We start from the raw sequence: 25,003 nt of genomic DNA, 5'->3' as shown, positions 1-25,003 counted from the left end.
ACAAATAAAATTTTAAGTCCAAATCTCTCCAGTTCTAAATCCTGAGAAATATTAAAAGAAGAAATATTCACAACAATTACACTAACTTTTTAAAGAATAGAGGAAGGAATAACATTTCCCAATTTCTTTTATGAGGCCAGCATATCTCTGGTACAAAAATTGACAAGTTTATTGAAATGAAAGAAAATTACAGACAAATATTTCTTATGAATATGGATGCAAAAGTCCTAAACAAAATGCTGGAAAATCAATCCAGAAAAATATAAAAAGATAGTATATAAAGTAGGATGTATTGCAGAATACAATTTGTTTCAACTCTAGAAAGTCAATAATTTTGATTCACAAAATTAACAGAAAATGGAGAGAGCTATAAGATCACATCAATTTATATCAGAGAAACTTTTGATAACATTCACATTCACAATAAGATGTATATCCTGAAATCCCAGCAAACATTGAGGGGAGTGAATTTTGAATAAGAATGTATATGTACAAAAATCCGTTAAATGTAAGCCCCCGTAAAGAAGATATTTGCAAATCATTATATCCAACAAAAGAATCATATCTAGAATACATCAATAGTCTCAGCATATAAGAGACAAGAGCACCCAATTGTAAAATGGTCTCAAGCATTTAGCAAAGAAATTATATAAATGACCAATAAATATATACAGTTGTGCTAAAGTTTATTAATGACCATAAAAATGCAAGTTAAAACCAAATGCAGGACCAAAATGATTACATGAAATAAAAACAAAACCAAGTGTAGGTACGCATTTATATGAATTGGAATTCTCATACATTTCTGGTGAAAGCACAAATTAGTAAAACAACCTTGGAAAACTGTTGGAAGTGTCTATTGAAGCATACCCTGTGATCTAGCAATTTCACTCTAGAAATATACCTGAAGAAAATCACTACATATGTTCACCAAAGAAATAAAATAGCCAAGTGTGGTTTTTAATAGGCACCACTACAAATAAACCAAATGTTAGTCAACAGTAAAATGGAAAAAAGATTGTGTTATATTCAATCAATGAATGATATACACCTATGAGGAAAAAACAAAGCTATTTCTCTTCACAGTCGAATGAATGGATGGATCTCATAATCATTATATTATATATTATATATAAAAGAACTCATGCATAAAAGTACATGGTGATTAGTTCCATTTATTTAAAGTTCAAAACAGACAAAACTAATTAATCGCTGATGGTAGCAGTAATGATTGTCAGGGGGCCGCCTGGGGGTTTTGGGTTTTGGTGGTTCTATGTTTTATTTCTTGATCTGAGTCTAGGTGCTAATTACACTGGTTTGTTCACTTGAATATTAATTGAGCTGTTCTCCTATGGTTTGTAGAATATACATGTATCTTCAATAAAAAGTTCATTAGGAAGTGTATATGAATCTTCCTGTTCATTAACTGTTTCTTCAACCTTGCCTTTTGGAAGTGATTCTGTTTTCTTTTAGGCTTAAAGTGGCGTCAAACCAATTGGAAGACTCCTGCACAGATTTAGGAGCCAAAACCGCCCACATTCAACAGTACACTGCACCCATCCTCTCCACTCTGCTCTCGTGGTGGACTGTCTCTTGCAAGGTGCGCGGCCAGGAGGGGTCCCCTCGCGCTCCCAACTGTCCTTTACGCAAGCCAACTGCCATTATTCGGACTGGCATCCAGGACATGAAGCCATGCTGTGCCTTCTGCTGCTTCTCATCGGGCTCATCGGGCTCCAGACAGACAATAGTAAGTACGAAAACCTTTCCTTTGAACTTTTGGGAATGTCAACTTTCCTCTCTACTTTCTTCTGAGAGGCCAGATATCCCTGGGAAAGTGCCTTCTTGCAGGTGCTCCAATTTTTTAAGCCAAAGCCCACTACCATATCGTCTTCCCCAAAGAAAATTCACACTGGATGTGACGGGGCTTTCCCACTCATCCTGGTACCATATGAAAGATGAGAGATGCAGTGGTTCAACTGGATGCCTCAAGGTTAGAGTTTCATATAGTGCTCTGTCTGCATTTTTGACCTCTGGACTTTGTAGTTGGAAAGTCCAAAGGTCCTGATTTTATTTGTAATTAATTTCTCTTTAAAAGTCTTGTAATTCTAGAAAGTGGGAATTGAGTTTAAAAAAAGAGGTGCCATATAAAATATTATGGATTTAGATGAGGATTTAGATGAGGAGGAAGCTATGAGGTGATGGATGCTACTTTAATGAAACATTTTGTACCTTACAGATTCTGAAAGACTACGTGTGCAAATTACAATACCAGAGAAAATACGGTCAACGTTAAGTGGAGGAATTGAATCCCATGTAACTAAGCACTAACATTTTTCACAATCTAAAGTCATGTGGATATTTTCTTTCTAAGGAAGTAAACTTGGCATTTTCATTCATGCAAATTTGGTGAATTTTATATTTATACCCAAGTTTCCTTAAGTGGAAAGCCTTTTTGAAAATGAACTAATAAACAGTGTTTCATAGAAATATATTGCAGTGATGCTTATTCTCAAAACCCCAAGTCCTGTCTTTTAAATCTGTTTCCCTCTTGAGTGTCTTTGAATAATCATTGACCTGATTTATCCAGAGATTCTCTTCTTATTCACTTACAAGGCTATATTTGGAGGAGTTTTTCCTATATTTGGAGGTGTTTGTATCCTTGTTGTTAAGTAAGCCTATGGTTTTTGTATACAATGTAATGACAATTTCATTTAATGAAGTTTTATATGAGTAATTTTTGCATTTTGATTGCAAATACGTTAATCATGAAGACTTTTTTTCATGCCATCTTAGTTCATCTTGGTTCAGGGTAGATTTTCTTTTCTTTTGAATTAGAAAATATCTTTTTTTTTTTTTACTAGTTTCTAGAATCATTTCTCAAGAAATGAAATGTGTTTTTTTCAAACACCACACCTTAATTTTATTTTTGATTGGGAAGTTAATGTTCTGGTAATTTTAATGCAAATATTTCCTTAGCAACTACTCACTTGTCACCCTAATTCAGATATTACAGGCTTAAAATTCTCAATATATCATTTTAAAAGGAATGTATACTTATGGAAACTTGGAAACTTAATATTTATTTAAATAGAAAAATAATGTGAGGCATTTAACAGTATTTGGAAGAGTTCTATTTTTTAATTCAAAAATAATATGGAATTCCTTATTCATATCAGAAAATATATACAGAATCTACTTAAAGGGAAATATCTTCTATTAGGCATCACCATAATCTATGACAATAATTCCATAAGAAAAGTACAAAAAAAAAATCACCTGTCCTCAGCTGTCAAATTCATAAGGGAAAAAGTTTCACTATTGTGTTACTGTCTCTATCCCCTATGTGTAGAGCAGTACTGGATACATTGTATTTGAACCAGTGAGGCTGTATTGTACTCACTAGTTTTAAAAATGCTATAAACATAACATAGTTTATGTTTATAACTGTTATAATTAATAAATGAATGATACAGATCATAAAAAGAGAATATTCGCCTAGCAGTTTTAAAAAACCTGAGTAGATGTGAAAAGTATAGTGAAAGTGAAAAAAAAATCAAGAATTAGATCAGAGTCAGCTAAAGAAACCAGATAGATGCAACATAAAAATGGCTGAGGGAGAAGGAGGATTGAATTAGAGACTTAAGTATATAGTAACTGAAATTCCTGAAAGAAGGGGGAAAACCTGGAGAAGATGCTATATTAAACATATAGTAACTGAGAAATAATAGAAAAAAGAGATTCCTCAGACCAAGTATAGCAACACAGAATAAATAAAAATCAGTATTGACAACACTTTGACATAATGATAACAGAATACCAGACATTCTAATGGATATTATGAATTGGGACCAAAATAAGAAAAAAGAATAAGACTCAAATATTAAGTGTAAATATAGAGCAAAAAATAGGGGAAAATACACATATACATACACATATATTTAATAATATCAGTAAATAACATTTTGTGATAAAGTGTTTTTAGTGTGTATATATATGTGTATATGTATATATACATATTTGTGTGTATATACATATACGCACATATATGTACAACACCCCCCCACACACACAGGCCAAAAATAAGTTACTTAACAATAAATATTATTCAAAAGGTAGAGAACTTTTTAGGATACAGTAAAGTTTTATTGAAAGACATTATTATGACCACTAATAAAACTGGAAAGATTAAAAAAAGGAAAGTAGGTCATGTTGGCAGTCAAGAATGCTTAATATTTTCTTAGGTTAATTTTTACCAAATCTGTAGATTGACTACCATTCCATAAGAAATTTCATGGAAATCGGCAGGTTGATTCTAAAATATATATGGAATGGTAAAAGACAAAAAATGTTAACTTTGAAGAACAAAACAGTGATTCACTTTGGTTCATTTCAAAACATATTTTAAAGTTTTAGTAATTAATATAATGTGGTATGTGATATTGTCTAAGGGACAAATAAATTAACAGAACAGAATAGAGTATCTCTGAAATACCCACACACATATGAGGACTTATTCATTTCAATGGTAACATTGAAATCATTGGATAAAGAATGGATTAGTTAATAAATGGTGAAGAGAAAATTTATTAATGATATGGAATAATAAGAAAATGTATATTAATGCTACAGTATACACCAAAATTGATTCAAGATAATTTAAATGCATTCATCTGAGAGTAAAATACTAAAAATCTGGAAGACAAGGTAGAAGGCTATTTCTGGGACCTTCTAATAGGGAAGAATGATACCAGAAAAAAAAGGAACAGAAATCTTAAGTGAAGGCATAAGGAATATCTAGATTTAAATATATAAATAAATAGCTACCATAAATGAGGTGAAAAATGTTCCAGTCTCACAGAAGATATTTGCCATCCATATAACACACAAAAGGTATCCAGAATATATCAAGAACTCATACAAATAAATTAGATAAAAACCAAGAAAATAGAAACATGTACAAAGTTTTGAATGACAATTAAGTGTTGAACTTGAGGGGACAATAATTATCAAGCATATAGACAAATTAGGAAATTTATAGGGAATTGCCAGGTAAACACAATAGGGTATTATTTCACATCAAGGGCAAAAGTTAACTCTAACAAAACAAAATGCAATTAAAGGAGATGGATAAAAGGATAATATTCACTTTTTGTGAATATCTACATTGGTGCAACAAATTTGCTGATTAGTTTTAAGCTTCAAGTGAAGTTGCAAAAGTACGTTTTAATAAAAGAAGTTCACTCAGGTTTAGTTTAAATTTTTTTTTTTCAACGTTTATTTATTTTTGGGACAGAGAGAGACAGAGCATGAACGGGGGAGGGGCAGAGAGAGAGGGAGACACAGAATCGGAAACAGGCTCCAGGCTCTGAGCCATCAGCCCAGAGCCCGATGCGGGGCTCGAACTCACGGACCGCGAGATCGTGACCTGGCTGAAGTCGGACGCTTAACCGACTGCGCCACCCAGGCGCCCCTACTCAGGTTTAGTTTAAAATATAGCTTGCAAATATGTACAAAGATATGCCTAAGATTATTTGGGGGGGCATTGCTTAAAATAGTAAAACAAAACTAAATAACCATTGACAGCTAGATGAATAAACTATGCTATATTCAGAAAATGTAATACAATACCATGAAAAAATTATAAAGCTACATGTATTGATAATGATAGCAAATGTTTACAGAGTGCTTACTATGTCTGAAACAGTGTTTTAAGCAGATGTGTAATCCAGCAATGAAATATATAACTTGTAGAACGATTACATTCATACAGAGCTAAAATTTATACAACAAATTATTTAAACATCCATAATTAGTACAGATATAAAAATATGCGTGGGAATGATAAACATGAAATTCAAGACGTTGGTTAGTTGGAATGTAAGAAAGGGAATTAATAATAGGATGGGAGAGTACTTAAAATTGTTTTGAAATAGTTTTAATGTTTTTATGTTTTAACATAGACATTGTTGACAAGGCATTTTATGTAATTTGCTGTAGTGTTTATTTACTCAAAATATGTAATAATTAAGAATAATAATCAACTGTGGCATATAGAGAAGATCAAATGCTTTTGAAAGAAACATCATGCACAAAGTTGAAATATTGAAAGCTTTTCTCCTGAGATCAAGAAAAAGATAAGAATGTCCACTATTACCTTTTCTATTTATTTTGCCTGGAAATATTAGCCACTGTGATAAGGAAAGAAAAAAACAAAAATTAAAAATATGCATAATAATTGGAAAGAAAAAATAATGCTATCATCGTTTACAGATTAAATGATTGTATATAAAATAAAATCCAAAGTTACTTACCGAAAATTAGAAATAACATAATAATTTAGTAAAATCTTTAGAAACAAGATAAAAAGAAAACGAAACAAACAAAAAAAAGAAATAAGACCATAACATAAAAATCAATTGTATTTCCATTCTACAAAACAAAAATATAAAATGAAACTTTTAAAAAGAAATTTTACACTACATAAATATCAAAATCTGGATAAATCTAACAAAGTTAAACAAAACCTCATCTCTGAAGACAATAAAATAAGATGAGAGGAATGAAAGGTTTAAATAAACCCAAGTATAAACCATGCTACTGGATTGGAAGGCCAAAGAATTTAAAGATGTCAAGGCTATGCAAATTGATCTATAAAGACTAAATTGCCTATTTGTTAAACATCATTTCTTAATCTTACTATTAATAAAATCAATGAGTTTTGATCCAAACTTGGAATGAATTTTATAAAATCTGCAAATATTATACTTTATGTGCTGCTAAATCTTTGCTCTATTATATAAATTTTTTATTAGTAGTATGTTTATGCTCTTTCATTTTAAGCATAAGTTTTGCAGTGACCTCAGTCTTTATTAAGCTAATGTAATTATTGTATACAAATCAATTTTTCAGATTCAAATGTTTTGCTGGGTTCATTTAAAATTTATTAAGAAATTACACAAAATATATTCTATCCACTTTTATTATGAAAGCCAATATTTAAATATCATTTCATTGATATAAATCAACATTAAATTATAAGTTTTCCTCTTTTATTGTATTAATGTGCTTTCAGTGTAATTATCATTAATGTAAAATGTTAGTTTTACTTTCTAACATTCTTATCACTTTTCTTTGTCTTTTTAATACACTCTCCTGCCAGGTGTCCTACAACATTGTAATTGAAGGGAAAACATACACCGTGAACCTAATGCAAAAGTAGGTGATCTACATTATTTTACCACCTGTATTTTTTTCTAATTCTTGTTTATAATTAATACAGAATGTCATTATTTTGCATTTTTAGATGTTCCTAGTTACTGGCTATTCATTTGTCTCTTATTTTATGACTTAAAAAACTTTGTCTATATAATAAATATGTAGAAGTTGAACCTTTAGTTTATGCTTCCATCTTCCTTCTTCCCAGTAGCATCAAATTTTGTTTGGCTATCTATGGATTTCATGAAGGATGAATTTTGATAATTTTCTATCTCTATCAAAATCTTTTTCAAGTCCCTAATATTCAACTATATTTGAAAGATCGTCATGAATTAGGGTGGAAAGAATAGTGATGATTAAAAGAAAATTACTTAACACATCATGTCAGAATGTATTAAGGACTTAAATATAATTGTAATTAACCAAACTCAGTACTGTGCCAGCTGATGAATTTAGGAAAAATAAGCACATCTTACTAAGGAATAAAGAAAAATAAGAATTGTAATGGTCCTTTTTAAATTTTTTTTTAATGTTTATTTTATTTTTGACAGAGGGAGAGACAGAGCATGAGTGTGGGGAGAGGGGTGCAGAGAGAGAGAGGGAGACACAGAATCTGAAACAGGCTCCAGGCTGTTAGCAAAGAGCTCGATGTGGCACTTGAACTCACGGGGTAGGGGGATAGGGGCTTGAACTCAAGGTGGGGGGACAGGAGTGAGGGGGTGTGGTGGGGGCTTGAACTCACAGACAGAGATATCATGACCTGAGTCGAAGTCAGATGCTCAACCGACTGAGCCACCCAGGAACCCCTGTAATAGTCCTTTTTAAATGGTATAAGTAGGAGGGATGCCTGGGTGGCTCATTTGGTTGAGCGTCTGACGCTTGATTTTGGCTCAGGTCGGTATCTCACAGTTCTTGGGTTTGAGCCCCATGTCAGGCTCCCCGCTGACAGTGGAGTCTGCTTGGGATTTTCTTACTCTGCCCTTCCCCTGGAGTATGCACTCTATCTCTCAAAAATAAATAAACTTTTAAAAAAAGTAAATGGTAAAAATAAGAATTTCACAACTCTACATTAATGTATTTTAAAAACTGTGTGAAATTGTTTTTTTTCCTCTCTAAATTTTTACTTAAATTCCAGTTTATATACAGTGTAATAATAGTTTCAGGTATAGAATTTAGTGATTCCTCATACATACAACACCCAGTGCTCATCACAAGTGCCCTCCTTAATACTCATCACCTATCTAGCCCATCCTCCCTCCCATCCACCTTCCTTCTAGCAAACCTCAGTTCTCTATAATTAAGAGTCTGTTTTGTACCCTGTGTTCATCTGTTTTGTTTCTTAAATTCCACATATGAGTGAAATAATGTATTTGTCTTTCTCTGATTTATTTCGCTTGTCATAATACACTGCAGCTACATCCATGTCATTGAAAATGGCAAGGTATCATTCTTTTATATGGCTGAGTAATATATATATATATACATATATGTATATATATATATATATCCCATTCTTTATTCATTTATAAACTGATGGACACTTGGGCTCTGTATCCATTCATCGGTTGATGGTCACTTGAGCTCTTTCTATAATTTGGCTATTATAGGTATGTTGCTATAAATATTAGGATGCATGTATCTCTTTGAATTAGTATTGTTGTATCCTTTGAGTAAATACCTAGAGCAATTTTTGGATCACATGATAGCTCTATTTGTAACTTTTTGAGGAACCTCCATATTGTTTTCCAGAGTGGCTGCTCTGGTTTGCATTCCCACCAAGATAGTGTAAGAGAGCTCCCTTTTCTCCTCATCCTTGCCAACATCTGTTGTTTCCTGTGTTGTTAATTTTAGACATTCTGGAAGGTATGAGGTGATATCTCATTGTAGTTTTGATTTGTATTTCCCTGATGACTGGTGATGTTGGGCATCTTTTCATGTGTCTGTTAGCCATCTGTATCATCATTAGTTGTATTGTATATGCTATACCTTTTTGTCCTAATGTAAAAATGACAGCTTATGAATAGCAGTAGATTTCTTAAGGTCTGTCTTTTTTATATTAGGAAAAAAAGTATAACATATACAATACAAGTAATGATGATATAGTCGATGAATTGCATATTACACACCCTACAATTAAGACTCTTCTTTTCTCACATACAAGCAAAGTACACTTAAATAAAAACCTTCACATAGTAAACACAAAATCTTTTAAAAAGTAGCCACTTTCTTAATGACTAGCATGATAAAATTAGAATATAATTACAAATGTTTAATCAAAGAACTAGCTTTTGGAGAATTAAGTCACAGTCACCAAATAAGTCTTGGCTAAGAAAAATTCAAAATATTGTTGTAAAATGTCAAGAAAGTAGTCATAAACAGAACCTAACTTTTTATATATGATCAAATCTATAATCGAAGTAAATGCAAAACTTTCATTGTAGTTTTTCATTGTATATGCAACAGATGAGAATATAGTGAATAATACTAGGTTGCAGAGGAGACAGAATAAAGTGTGGCCAAGGAACCCCTGCTGGTGGAGTCCTGAAGCCTTCAGTCTCAATCCTGGCAGCTTCTACTCATGGTATCTTGGTAACTAGTTGGTTTCAGACTTAGCCAACAGTTTATATAGAAAAAAGTGGTATCACTTGCACTCTCAACAGCCTATGAGGCTTTGACTGTGTAAAGAGCTGGCAGCAATTTGTGCCTTGTCACATCAACTTGGCAATCCCCTAGGGGTCAAACAAATGAAATTAGAACGCCAATTTTATCACATTGCTCAAAGGTATTCTTGCCAAACTCAAGAATGGATCTAGATGAGCATATTGAGAGTAATACTACAGGCACCACTTGTTTTATTGTGCCTTCACACATATTGCATTTTTACAAATTGAAAGCTTTTGTGGCAATCTTATGTTAAGTAAGGGGTTTTATAGATGCTTCTGCTTCATTCCTGGTGGGTCCATTTAGCTGGCTGGCTCCAATGTTTGTATTGTTTATCATCTCAGAGTTTCAGCAATGATGGGGCAATTTGTAATCCATTCCACATTTGCATGAGATGTAGTTTAGGGTTTTTGTTTTTGCATGTGATGCTGTTTCTGCCATGGTCAAGATTGGGTAGCTTCATTCTGTCCATTGTCTACAGACAGCAGGTATTGATTCTTTCTCCTTCTGTTTACAAATTGCTGAGGATATTTCTAGCTCTATGCTCTTTACTGGAAAGCCAACACTGTGTTTCATGCTAGAGACCAGAGACTATTTAACCTTCCATACCTAAGGTACAATTCTGGTCCAGATTCTGACCTAGTTTGCAGTGTCACCTGCTTACTTTTTTAACTGCAGAACTAGTCTTTGTTTTCACTTCTTTGACCATTCTGTTTAAAGCAAAAGTCAGTCCACCTTTTGCAAAGGGCTAGATAGTAAACATTTTAGAATGAACTCCATATGGCCTCTCTTGCAACCACTGAATTCTGTCATTGTAAAAGTTGGCATAGAAAATTTGAAAATAGATAGACATAGCTATATTCTAATATCACTTTATATTTAAAAGTGGTGGGGGGTAACTGGGTGGCTCAGTCAGTGAAGCGTCTAAGTCTCAATTTTGGCTCAGGTCATGATCTCATGGTTCGTGTGTTCAAGCCCCACTGTCAAAGCAGAGCCTGCTTGGGATCTTCCCTCTCCCTCTCTCTTGGCCCCTCCCCTTCTTATGCTGTCTTTCAAAATAAATAATTTTTTTAAAAAAGAAAAGAAACGTGGTGGGCAGGTTTTGGCCTATAGGGCATTGTCAACCCACTTTATTGTTTAAAGTGTAGTGCTATATTAAAAAATGTATTAGTATTGTTAATCAGTCATTTCTGTGTATTGATAGTGGAAATGGAGATAGGAGATTGGGTCTTCTGTCTTTCACAAAAGTCACTACCAATTGCCTTTTAATTGTTGTTTTAATATTTGTTGTTGTATAATATATTAAGTATAAATCAAAATAAATAAAATGTATTTGTGCAGTTAAATGAATAATTATGAAGTGAGCATTCATGTATACACATTGACTGTATTCCAGAAGCTATACAGTATTTGTAACTACTTTCAAGATTGTTGTGATAACCATTTCCTTGATTTTATTTAATTATCCTAAGCAATATATTTCTATTTGTTTTGAATTCTAAATAAATGAATCTAAATTACTGAATAGTATCCAATTTCATGATTATACAACAATTTATCCTGCTATTTTAGACATTCCATTTTTTCTATTGTGGAGATATTAAAATATTCAAATATGAAAACTCTTACATATGTGTTCTTTGGCACATGTGCACAAGATTTTCTGGATATACAACTAAGGATAGTCTGTATTGTTAAAATAGATGCATTGTCATAATTATTAAACAATTTTCCTAAAACATTATACTCCTTTATATGCCCCTCTGAACTGCATATTTTATTAATAATGGTAGATCTTTTAAGTTTTCAATAACTGTTGATTTTGTGATGTTTATTATATGTATCTCTCTAAATGCAAATAAGTCTGGATACTTTTTTAAAAATATATCAGTTGGCTATCTGGATTTTCTTCTTTGTTAAGCACCTATGGAAGATATTTATACTTTTACAAAAGAGCTTTCTAATCTAACCTTTTCTTTCCTATTTTTAGGAATTCTTTTGATTTTTTTGCCCAGAAGTCTTTAGTTCATGATGTGTTTTTCAAATAACTTCTCCTACTCTATGCCTTCTGTTTTCACACTTAAGGTATTTTAGTAAAGAGAATTTTTCCTTTATTTAAATTATAGTTTTATCTTGTATAAAAAATCCTCCTTTATGCCAAGGCCATGACTAAATGTTACACAGTCCTAAAATATTTTTAGTTTTGCCTTTCATATTTATGTCTTTATTCTACAAGAAATTGACTTTAAAGCATGCTCTGAGATAGATGAGTAATTTAGTTTTTGGTATGACTTTTTGATGTCAATTTTATTAAATCTTTTATATATATATATATGTGATGACTGCTGTATATATTACATATATATGGATATATATGTATTACTGACCTCTGTATTAAAATTTTTGCTCAATTTATCTCTTTGTAATAAATATTGATAGCTTAAAGTTAAGGTCCTTCTGTCTTTTCTTTATCAAGAATGTTCTGATTTTTCTTAGTACTTTTCATTTTCATATATTTTAGAATCAACTCTTCCACAAAGAAATGTCCGGGATATTGATTCTTTGAATCTACACAGCACTTTGGGAAGAACTAATCATTTTACAATACAATACCAAAAAAAAACCCACAAAAAGACAAAACCCAACAACACCGCAAAAAACAAAACACAGAGAAGTATTTCTCTGTGTATGACATGGTATATCTGTCCATTTATTCAGATTTTAATAGTACTTAATATATTTTTATGACATTCTCCTTAAAGATTTTGCACATTTATTTGCATTTTCTTTTTAAGTATTTCACACTTTTGAGGCTATTGAAAAAGTCACATTTGAAAAACTTCAGATTCTAAATGTGTTTCTTGTGTATGGGAATACAATCAATCCTTATATAGTAAATATACATCAGGAAACTTACCGAATTCTCTGGAAAGCTCAAAAAAATAATCTGTCTTTAGATACATTTATAATTCTATCATCTGATAAAGGCAGTTTAGTTTCTTTATTTCTAATGCATAGGAGTTTTATTTATTTTCTTAGTTTTTTACTGGGTACAGGGAACCACTAGCATAATACAATAGTAAATAGAAGTTGAGGCAGAGTACCTTATTTTCTTGTTCACTAAGTCAAATAGAATGATTTCAGTGTTCATAATTAAAGATGATATTTTGATTGTCATAAAGACATTCACTCCATTCTTTGCTATTTCCATAGTTAATGGATGTTAAATTTATCAATTCTGCATCTGTTTATGAACATATATTATTTAATCTGTTATTGTAATTGACTTTCTAATATTAAATTGATCCTTATTCCAGGAATGCATCCTACTGGGTTTTAACTTATTATTTAATCAACTGCATTCATTAATATTTTATTTAGAATTATTTTATGTCCAAATATAATTAAGATTGGTCTATGTACAAATTACACTGGCTTGTAAAACTGAAAGGACTCAAAAAATTTATTACCATAACAATTCACATGTACTTCAAAAAGGATACACTGCACCACAACAGTAGGAAGAAGGAAAGAAGAAAGCTAGGGCAATATTAGGGAGGTCCCATAGGTGCACAGAAGGTGGTTTGACTCTAAATCACTGACAAAAACCAAAATATGTACAAGATATATCATTCTCATGAAATCCAAGGTTCAAGTTAACTGTTGGGTTGCTTTGATCCCACTGGTTACAGACTCAAAATGAAGACAAATGTATGTAGACAGTTAATCTGTATCTTTTCAATAACATCATGGAAAGCTGATTCAGACCTTTAGGGGAGTTTTTTGTTTTTTTTTTTTTTTTTTTTTTTTTTACTGTAAACAGAATATTTTAATTCACTAATCTGTTTTATTTGCTTCTTGGTAAGGGTCCCTCCCATGGATCCAAGCATCCTTAGAAATAGGTATAAGTCTACCACTGACCAGCTGTGAGTGAACCCTATGGTTATAGCTTGTAATTACAACTTATAATGATCTTTTCTCATATTATCTTTTCACTTTCTATCCCATCTCTTTCTGGTCCCTGAAATGGTGAATGTTTGGTACTCTTCACCAGTAAAACTAACTTCACCTGGAGTTCCCTTGTGTAGAGATGTTTTTGACTATTAATCTAATGTCTCTAACGGTACTATGATTATGCAGATTTTTCTGCTCTTTGAGTCTGTTTTTACACATTATATTTTTCTAGGTATTCATTCATTTAAATTTAACTTCAATTTATGGTATGCAGTTGGTCATAGTATCCTCTTACTTTTTCTTTTTTTTTTTTTATATGAAATTTATTGACAAATTGGTTTCCATACAACACCCAGTGCTCATCCCAAAAGGTGCCCTCCTCAATACCCATCACCCACCCTCCCCTCCCTCCCACCCCCCATCAACCCTCAGTTTGTTCTCAGTTTTTAACAGTCTCTTATGCTTTGGCTCTCTCCCACTCTAACCTCTTTTTTTTTTTTTTTCCTTCCCCTCCCCCATGGGTTCCTGTTAAGTTTCTCAGGATCCACATAAGAGTGAAACCATATGGTATCTGTCTTTCTCTGTATGGCTTATTTCACTTAGCATTACACTCTCCAGTTCCATCCACTTTGCTACAAAAGGCCATATTTCATTTTTTCTCATTGCCACGTAGTATTCCATTGTGTATATATACCACAATTTCTTTATCCATTCATCAGTTGATGGACATTTAGGCTCTTTCCATAATTTGGCTATTGTTGAGAGTGCTGCTATGAACATTGGGGTACAAGTGCTCCTATGCATCAGTACTCCTGTATCCCTTGGATAAATTCCTAGCAGTGCTATTGCTGGGTCATAGGGTAGGTCTATTTTTAATTTTCTCAGGAACCTCCACACTGCTTTCCAGAGCGGCTGCACCAATTTGCATTCCCACCAACAGTGCAAGAGGGTTCCCGTTTCTCCACATCCTCTCCAGCATCTATAGTCTCCTGATTTGTTCATTTTGGCCACTCTGCCTGGCGTGAGGTGATACCTGAGTGTGGTTTTGATTTGTATTTCCCTGATAAGGAGCGACGCTGAACATCTTTTCATGTGCCTGTTGGCCATCTGGATGTCTTCTTTAGAGAAGTGTCTATTCATGTTTTCTGCCCATTTCTTCACTGGGTTATTTGTTTTTCGGGTGTGGAGTTTGGTGAGCTCTTTATAGATTTTAGATACTAGCCCTTTGTCCAATATGTCATTTGCAAATATCTTTTCCCATTCCGTTGGTTGCCTTTTAGTTTTGTTGGTTGTTTCCTTTGCTGTGCAGAAGCTTTTTATCTTCATAAGGTCCCAGTAATTCACTTTTGCTTTTAATTCCCTTGCCTTTGGGGATGTGTCGAGTAAGAGATTGTTACGGCTGAGGTCAGAGAGGTCTTTTCCTGCTTTCTCCTCTAAGGTTCTGATGGTTTCCTGTCTCACATTTAGGTCCTTTATCCATTTTGAGTTTATTTTTGTAAATGGTGTGAGAAAGTGGTGTAGTTTCAACTTTCTGCATGTTGCTGTCCAGTTCTCCCAGCACCATTTGTTAAAGAGGCTGTCTTTTTTCCATTGGATGTTCTTTCCTGCTTTGTCAAAGATGAGTTGGCCATACGTTTGTGGGTCTAGTTCTGGGGTTTCTATTCTATTCCATTGGTCTGTGTGTCTGTTCTTGTGCCAATACCATGCTGTCTTGATGATGACAGCTTTGTAGTAGAGGCTAAAGTCTGGGATTGTGATGCCTCCTGCTTTGGTCTTCTTCTTCAAAATTCCTTTGGCTATTCGGGGCCTTTTGTGGTTCCATATGAATTTTAGGATTGCTTGTTCTAGTTTCGAGAAGAATGCTGGTGCAATTTTGATTGGGATTGCATTGAATGTGTAGATAGCTTTGGGTAGTATTGACATTTTGACAATATTTATTTTTCCAATCCATGAGCAGGGAATGTCTTTCCATTTCTTTAAATCTTCTTCAATTACCTTCATAAGCTTTCTATAGTTTTCAGCATACAGATCCTTTACATCTTTGGTTAGATTTATTCCTAGGTATTTTATGTTTCTTGGTGCAATTGTGAATGGGATCATTTTCTTTATTTGTCTTTCTGTTGCTTCATTGTTAGTGTATAAGAATGCAACTGATTTCTGTACATTGATTTTGTATCCTGCAACTTTGCTGAATTCATGTATCAGTTCTAGCAGACTTTTGGTGGAGTCTATCGGATTTTCCATGTATAATATCATGTCGTCTGCAAAAAGCGAAAGCTTGACTTCCTCTTTGCCAATTTTGATGCCTTTGATTTCCTTTTGCTGTCTGATTGCTGATGCTAGAACTTCCAGCACTATGTGAAACAACAGCGGTGAGAGTGGGCATCCCTGTCGTGTTCCTGATCTCAGGGAAAAAGCTCTCAGTTTTTCCCCGTTGAGGATGATGTTAGCTGTGGGCTTTTCATAAATGGCTTTTATGATCTTTAAGTATGTTCCTTCTATCCCGACTTTCTCAAGGGTTTTTATTAAGAAAGGGTGCTGGATTTTGTCAAAGGCCTTTTCTGCATCGATTGACAGGATCATATGATTCTTCTCTTTTTTTTTGTTAACGTGATGTATCACGTTGATTGATTTGCGAATGTTGAACCAGCCCTGCATCCCAGGAATGAATCCCACTTGATCATGGTGAATAATTCTTTTTATATGCTGTTGAATTCGATTTGCTAGTATCTTATTGAGAATTTTTGCATCCATATTCATCAGGGATATTGGCCTGTAGTTCTCTTTTTTTACCGGGTCTCTGTCTGGTTTAGGAATCAAAGTAATACTGGCTTCATAGAAGGAGTCTGGAAGTTTTCCTTCCCTTTCTATTTCTTGGAATAGCTTGAGAAGGATAGGTATTATCTCTGCTTTAAACATCTGGTAGAACTCCCCTGGGAAGCCATCTGGTCCTGGACTCTTATTTGTCGGGAGATTTTTGATAACCGATTCAATTTCTTCGCTGGTTATGGGTCTGTTCAAGCTTTCTATTTCCTCCTGATTGAGTTTTGGAAGAGTGTGGGTGTTCAGGAATGTGTCCATTTCTTCCAGGTTGTCCAATTTGTTGGCATATAATTTTTCATAGTATTCCCTGATAATTGTTTGTATCTCTGAGGGATTGGTTGTAATAATTCCATTTTCATTCATGATTTTATCTATTTGGGTCATCTCCCTTTTCTTTTTGAGAAGCCTGGCTAGAGGTTTGTCAATTTTGTTTATTTTTTCAAAAAACCAACTCTTGGTTTCGTTGATCTGCTCTACAGTTTTTTTAGATTCTATATTGTTTATTTCTGCTCTGATCTTTATTATTTCTCTTCTTCTGCTGGGTTTAGGCTGCCTTTGCTGTTCTGCTTCTATTTCCTTTAGGTGTGCTGTTAGATTTTGTATTTGGGATTTTTCTTGTTTCTTGAGATAGGCCTGGATTGCAATGTATTTCCCTCTCAGGACTGCCTTCGCTGCGTCCCAAAGCGTTTGGATTGTTGTATTTTCATTTTTGTTTGTTTCCATATATTTTTTGATTTCTTCTCTAATTGCCTGGTTGACCCACTCATTCGTTAGTAGGGTGTTCTTTAACCTCCATGCTTTTGGAGGCTTTCCAGACTTTTTCCTGTGGTTGATTTCAAGCTTCACAGCATTGTGGTCTGAAAGTATGCATGGTATAATTTCAATTCTTGTAAACTTATGAAGGGCTGTTTTGTGACCCAGTATATGATCTATCTTGGAGAATGTTCCATGTGCACTCGAGAAGAAAGTATATTCTGTTGCTTTGGGATGCAGAGTTCTAAATATATCTGTCAAGTCCATCTGATCCAATGTCTCATTCAGGGCCCTTGTTTCTTTATTGACCGTGTGTCTAGATGATCTATCCATTTCTGTAAGTGGGGTGTTAAAGTCCCCTGCAATTACCACATTCTTATCAATAAGGTTGCTTCTGTTTATGAGTAATTGTTTTATATATTTGGGGGCTCCGGTATTCGGCGCATAGACATTTATAATTGTTAGCTCTTCCTGATGGATAGACCCTGTAACTATTATATAATGTCCTTCTTCATCTCTTGTTACAGCCTTTAATTTAAAGTCTAGTTTGTCTGATATAAGTATGGCTACTCCAGCTTTCTTTTGGCTTCCAGTAGCATGATAAATAGTTCTCCATCCCCTCACTCTGAATCTAAAGGTGTCCTCAGGTCTAAAATGAGTCTCTTGTAGACAGCAAATAGATGGGTCTTGTTTTTTTATCCATTCTGATACCCTATGTCTTTTGGTTGGCGCATTTAATCCATTTACATTCCGTGTTATTATAGAAAGATACGGGTTTAGAGTCATTGTAATGTCTGTATGTTTTATGCTTGTAGTGATGTCTCTGGTACTTTGTCTCACAGGGTCCCCCTTAGGATCTCTTGTAGGGCTGGTTTAGTGGTGACAAATTCCTTCAGTTTTTGTTTGTTTGGGAAGACCTTTATCTCTCCTTCTATTCTAAATGACAGACTTGCTGGATAAAGGATTCTCGGCTGCATATTTTTTTCTGTCTAGCACATTGAAAATCTCGTGCCAATTCTTTCTGGCCTGCCAAGTTTCAAAAGAGAGATCAGTCACGAGTCTTATAGGTCTCCCTTTATATGTGAGGGCACGTTTACCCCTTGCTGCTTTCAGAATTTTCTCTTTATCCTTGTATTTTGCCAGTTTCACTATGATATGTCGTGCAGAAGATCGATTCAAGTTACGTCTGAAGGGAGTTCTCTGTGTCTCTTGGATTTCAATGCCTTTTTCCTTCCCCAGTTCAGGGAAGTTCTCAGCTATAATTTCTTCAAGTACCCCTTCAGCACCTTTCCCTCTCTCTTCCTCCTCTGGGATACCAATTATGCGTATATTATTTCTTTTTAGTGTATCACTTAGTTCTCTAATTTTCCCCTCATACTCCTGGATTTTTTTATCTCTCTTTTTCTCAGCTTCCTCTTTTTCCATAACTTTATCTTCTAGTTCACCTATTCTCTCCTCTGCCTCTTCCATCCGAGCCGTGGTGGTTTGCATTTTGTTTTGCATTTCCTTTAAAGCGTTTTTCAGCTCCTCGTGACTGTTCCTTAGTCCCTTGATCTCTGTAGCAAGAGATTCTCTGCTGTCCTGTATACTGTTTTCCAGCCCAGCGATTAATTTTATGACTATTATTCTAAATTCACTTTCTGTTATATTATTTAAATCCTTTTTGATCAGCTCATTAGCTGTTGTTATTTCCTGGAGATTCTTCTGAGGGGAATTCTTCCGCTTGGTCATTTTGGATAGTCCCTGGTGTGGTGAGGACCTGCAGGGCACTTCCCCTGTGCTGTGGTGTATAACTGGAGTTGGTGGGCGGGGCCGCAGTCAGTCCTGATGTCTGCCCCCGGCCCACCGCTGGGGCCACAGTCAGACTGGTGTGTGCCTTCTCTTCCCCTTTCCTAGGGGCGGGATTCCCTGTGGGGTGGCGTGGCCCGTCTGGGCTACTTGCACACTGCCAGGCTTGTGGTGCTGGGGATCTGGCGTATTAGCTGGGGTGGGTAGGCAAGGTGCACAGTGGCAGGGGGGGCAGGCTTAGCTCGCTTCTCCTTAGGTGATCCACTTCAGGAGGGGCCCTGTGGCAGCGGGAGGGAGTCAGATCCGCTGCCGGAGGTTTGGCTCCGCAGAAGCACAGAGTTGGGTGTTTGCGCGGAGGGAGCAATTTCCCTGGCAGGAACCGGTTCCCTTTGGGATTTTGGCTGGGGGATGGGCGGGGGAGATGGCGCTGACGAGCGCCTTTGTTCCCCGCCAAACTGAGCTCTGTGGTCCGGGGGCTCGGCAGCTCACCCTCCCTTTGTCCTCCAGCCTTCCTGCTTTCCGAGCAGAGCTGTTAACTTATGACCTCCCAGACGCTAAGTCGCGCTTGCTGTCGGAACACAGTCCGTCAGGCCCCTCAGCTTTTGCAAGCCGGACTCGGGGGCTCTGCTTGGCTGGCGAGCCGCCCCTCCGCCCCGGCTCCCTCCCGCCAGTCCGTGGAGCGCGCACCGCCTCGCCGCCCTTCCTACCCTCTTCCGTGGGCCTCTCGTCTGCACTTGGGTCCGGTGACTCCGTTCTGCTAATCCTCTGGCGGTTTTCTGGGTTATTTAGGCAGGTGTAGGTGGAATCTAAGTGATCAGCAGGACGCGCGGTGAGCCCAGCGTCCTCCTACGCCGCCATCTTCCTCAGCTCCTCCTCTTACTTTTTCAAAGACTGGTATTTTTAAGGTCAGTCACCCTCTTGCATTTTAATATCATTTCATCTTTTTTTCTTTTTTCTTTGACACATCTCACCATTACTTTGCCAATTTAATAACTTTTTTCATGAACTAATTTTTATGTTATTATCCACATTATATGATTTTTGTATTATTGCTTTGCTTTTACTTTTTTTGTGTGTTAATTTTGATCTATGTTTATAGCTCCCTCAAATGAATTCTAAGTTGATTACTCATCAACCATTTTAATTTTCTAGTTGAAAATTTTAAGGCTAACTTTTTTCTCCAAATATTGCTTAGCTGCCCCTTATATCTTTGGCTGTGTAGAATTTTCTCTGGTCGACTATTAGCAAACATTTTCAAGTTTATATTACATTTCTTCTTTGGTCCATGAATTATTTCATTATCTCTAAATATCAATATATGTGGCAGTTTTCTAGTTATTATTTCTAGTAATTTTTGAACACAAAATATTCTTTGATTTCAATCCTTTAAAAGTTGAGACTAACTTTGTGATGTAATATATATTCAATTTTTGTAATTATCCTATATGGTCTAAAAAATAGTATATATTCCATAATCACTTGTTCTAGTGTTCTTTTTTTTTTTTTTATTTTTTTTTTCAACGTTTATTTATTTTTGGGACAGAGAGAGACAGAGCATGAACGGGGGAGGGGCAGAGAGAGAGGGAGACCCAGAATCGGAAACAGGCTCCAGGCTCTGAGCCATCAGCCCAGAGCCTGACGCGGGGCTCGAACTCCCGGACCGCGAGATCGTGACCTGGCTGAAGTCGGACGCTTAACCGACTGCGCCACCCAGGCGCCCCTCTAGTGTTCTTTTTTAATCATAAAATTCTTTCATATTCAACATTGATTTTTCTATTTGTTATATTATTTAGTTATATATATGTGTTAAAATCTTCCACAATGATTTTCAAATTGTAAAGTTTCCTTATGTGAATTTTGAATTACATTTTTGAGATTATAATTTCAAAATTGTATAAATTTTGAGTGTGAATACAATTTTAATATTATGATGTGGCTATTTTTTAGTAATTAGTTTTTCTTAAATTTTAATGGTGTATGTATAGTTACACTAACTTTCTGTTGTTTAGTATTTGTAAACTACATTTTTCCTATCATTTTCTTTCCATTTTTATTCAGTCTATTTTTTATTGAGTGTGAAATTCTTTCTTTTAATGCAGTCCAAATTATCATTTTTTACTTTGTAGGTATTATTCTTTTCATATTTTAAAATAAATCATTGTTTACATACAGTCATACATCCAAGCTACTATTTTCTTTCAATGGTTTTTATTGTTTTCATTTTCATAGTTAACTCTAAATTCATCCAGAATTGATATTTATGTGTTTTGTGAACATAAAGGTGAAGACTTAATTATTTTTCGTAGTAGCATCCTATGGAATCAGAAAAGGCCATTGAGAAGAAAACACAACCTCTCTTCACTGTACTATAATCAATGTCATAAATCAAATGACTATTTATGAGGAGGGTCTCTTTATTGATACATTTTTTCTCTTCTGCTAGTTTATATGTTTATTCTTGAGCATTATTTGTCTAATGAGATACCATACCATACTAATTACAATTACTTTATAATAGTTCTTGATGTCCAGCCTTGTTCAACAGTTTTAAGATGCCTTGCTTTTCCTGATCCTTTGATTTTCCATTTAGTTTTTGAAATAATTTTATTATTTTTCTTTTGTGCATTTTATTTTATATTCTTTTTTCTTTTGTGTTCATTTTAATGAATCTACCATTTTATACCGTTTCCCCCCAATTAAATTCTTTGTTATACATTCTTTTTCTATTCTTTCATTTGTTTCTCTAGATTAACATATTAATCTCTGAGTTATTGAATCTAATATGCATTATTACTTTTATCAGTTACCCTATATTGTCAGATCATTAAACCTTTCAATTCCATCTTCCTTCTTCTATGTTTTCATTATTTTTTCAGATATTATAATCCTCCATATTTTTAAACCCCAATGAGATATTATAATTATTTTTTGCACAATCAATATTCTTTTATATTTAATCACAAGTTTACTCACAAATTTGCTCTTCATTTATTCCGACATTTCCATTTCTATGTGCACTTAATTTCTATATCTCAGGAATTCTCCATATTTTTGTTGCAAGTCTGCTGGTTTTTAATTATATTGGTTTATTTCAGTGTTAAATTTTTACCTAAACCTACTCTTAAAAATTTTTTTTTTTTGGGGGCGCCTGGGTGGCGCAGTCGGTTAAGCGTCCGACTTCAGCCAGGTCACGATCTCGCGGTCCGGGAGTTCGAGCCCCGCGTCAGGCTCTGGGCTGATGGCTCAGAGCCTGGAGCCTGTTTCTGATTCTGTGTCTCCCTCTCTCTCTCTGCGCCTCCCCCGTTCATGCTCTGTCTCTCTCTGTCCCAAAAATAAATAAACGTTGAAAAAAAAATTTTTTTTTTGCTGGAATAAATTCTAGGATGACATTTTAAAAATGACTTTAGACTTTTAAAACTGTCATTCTGTTATCTTCTGACTTTCTTCATATTTATTGACAAGGTAGTTGTCAATCATATTGCTGTTTCTTTAAAGGTAACATCTTTTTTTTTTCTTTTTCCTCTTAATACTTTGAAGGTTTTATTTTAGTTTTCATTAGTCCTTAAAAACATCAGATGTGATTTTTCTTTGCTTTTATCATGCCTGAATTAAATAGAGCTTATTGATTCTGTATCATTGATTTAAAAAATATATATTTGCTTTTATTTTCAGAGACTTTAAGTTTAGCTCTTTGACCACTCCACACAATTTCAAACATTGGCAAAAGATTTTACAGGAAGAGAAGCTATGTATTTGATACACCTCAAAAACTCAGTACTTTCATTCTAGGAGTACCTGACACGAGGGGTTCTGCTTGTTTCTAGACATCCCAGTAGCTTTCTCCTTGACCAAACATAGACATGTAGCTTTTTTTTTCCTTCAACTCAGAATTTATGTGTTTCCTGGAGCCCCACCCCACTGTGGGTCATATACTTTTTTGGTATGACAAAAATGCGAAAAATTTTGCTCTGTTTGTCAGTGGTTTCGCTCCTTGAACTTTTACATCAACAAATCCAAACTGCTATGGCAGTCAAAAATCTTTATATTATGCTTATTAGGAAAATAAAAATGGGATATCTACATTTACTGTTTGTCTTTATAGGGCATATGCTTCCCACATTTACAAATAATATATTGAAATTTGAGATCTCCATCTAATTTGTTGAATTCTTGCCACATTAATTCACTATTTACTGACCATTTGCTATTTTACAGATATTCTTCTAAGTGCTTCAGATGAACTGGTAAACCAAATTGACAAGAATCTGCTTATATTGTTATCAAATGAAACTAATAATGATATAAGAAATGAGTGGATTAGGATTAATGTTAGAAGGTGACAAATGCGTAAGCAAAAATAAAGAGCAAAGTTAGAAGTATTGTTTGGAAATCCTATGTTTTGATACTAGGAAAGGGTATTTAAGAAATAAACTTGCCAAGATAAGCCTCACTAAGTGAATATGTAAGCAAACACTTGAAATAGATGAGACAATGAGCTATATTGAAGAATATCCCAGGAAGGGGCAACAACTAGTACAAATACCCTGAGACAAAACTTGCCTATCATGTTTTAAAAAACAGCCTAGAGGGAGCGCCTGGGTGGCTCAGTGGGTTAAGCATCCGACTTTGGCTCAGGTCATGATCTCATGGTTCATGGTTTCGAGCCTGGTGTCAGGCTCTGTGCTGACAGCTGGGAGCCTGTAGCATGCTTCAGATTCTGTGTCTCCCTCTCTCTCTGCCCCTCCCCTGCTCACGCACGCTGTCTCTCTCTGTCTCTCAAAAATTAATAAATATTAAAAAAAATTAAAAACAGCCTAGAGGACAGTGTGACAGTAAGGTGAGTAAAGAAAGGTCTGGACACCAGGGTTTTTGAGTAAAATTAGAACAAAGTGCATGTTTTCAGGAATCTCTCTCTATTTCTACCCTGACTCTGTTTACCTACCTGTCTATAATAAATACAATGGAAAACATATCAAAATAGAAGCTTAGGAAACAAATTTCCCATTAAATACTTTATATCTTTATCTTACAGGGCTTTTTTACCTCGTAATTTTAGAGTTTATGGTTATAATGGCACAGGAAGTATGAAGCCTCTTGAACAACAGTTTCAGGTATTACTTCTACTGTCTGTTTACCTTTATTATGTGACTTTCTACGATCACCTTACTTAGGGTTCACATGTCAGAAAACAAAGGGTTGGAGTTATGTTTTGTTTTAAAATAAATTTAACCATTTACTTTTGATGATGCTGTAACTGAACTAGCATGAGTTTGCTCCTTGGTGAGTTACAGATAGAGACTATACCAGGTGGTGATGTCACACAAGACAAACTTTATTTGCAACAAATAAAATCACAAAGACTAGCTTCCAAAGCCCAAGCAGGAGTTAGCAGTTTCTTTTTATTTAGGATTATTCAGAAAGGGGAGCTTTGCCATCACATCTAAAGGCGGGCATAAGGTTGTGCAGGCGTCCTGACAAAACATGCCTTATACACGCATTTTGTGCTATGTTAATGAAGGTTGTGCTCCTCCTAGGGTGGAGATTTTCACATTATAATGAAACAGAAGTAAGTGCTGGACAAGAGAAAGGGGCTATGGGCATGCTCAGAGAGCCAGTATAAAGTGGATGGGGGCTTTTTCTCTTGAGTAAAGAGTGCAGGGTCTTGCTTATTTATTTTATTTTTTAAACTTTATTTAAATCAAAGTTAGTTAGCATATAGTGTAATAATTATTTCAGGAGTAGAATGTAGTGATTCATCACTTAGAAATAACACCCAGTGCTCATCCCAAAAAGTGCCCTCCTTAATGCC

The 25,003-nt window shown here is 34.7% G+C and overlaps 1 protein-coding gene across 1 annotated transcript in view; it reads left to right on the top strand.

Moving 5' to 3' along the window:
* Positions 1–1,692: 1,692 nt before the first annotated feature.
* The window catches only part of ADAM2 (ADAM metallopeptidase domain 2), a 146,518-nt gene continuing 123,207 nt past the window's right edge, over positions 1,693–25,003 (top strand). The window contains exons 1-4 of the mRNA XM_030311871.1: positions 1,693–1,747; positions 2,237–2,313; positions 7,160–7,215; positions 24,227–24,305. Coding sequence (XP_030167731.1) covers positions 1,693–1,747; positions 2,237–2,313; positions 7,160–7,215; positions 24,227–24,305 — 267 coding nt within the window. The remainder of the gene's footprint in view (positions 1,748–2,236; positions 2,314–7,159; positions 7,216–24,226; positions 24,306–25,003) is intronic.

The sequence above is a fragment of the Lynx canadensis genome, chromosome B1 (assembly GCF_007474595.2).
Source record: "Lynx canadensis isolate LIC74 chromosome B1, mLynCan4.pri.v2, whole genome shotgun sequence".
Taxonomy (NCBI): Eukaryota; Metazoa; Chordata; class Mammalia; order Carnivora; family Felidae; genus Lynx; species Lynx canadensis.
Note: the sequence above shows the minus strand (reverse complement) of the source record. Positions and strands in the feature narration are given on the sequence as shown.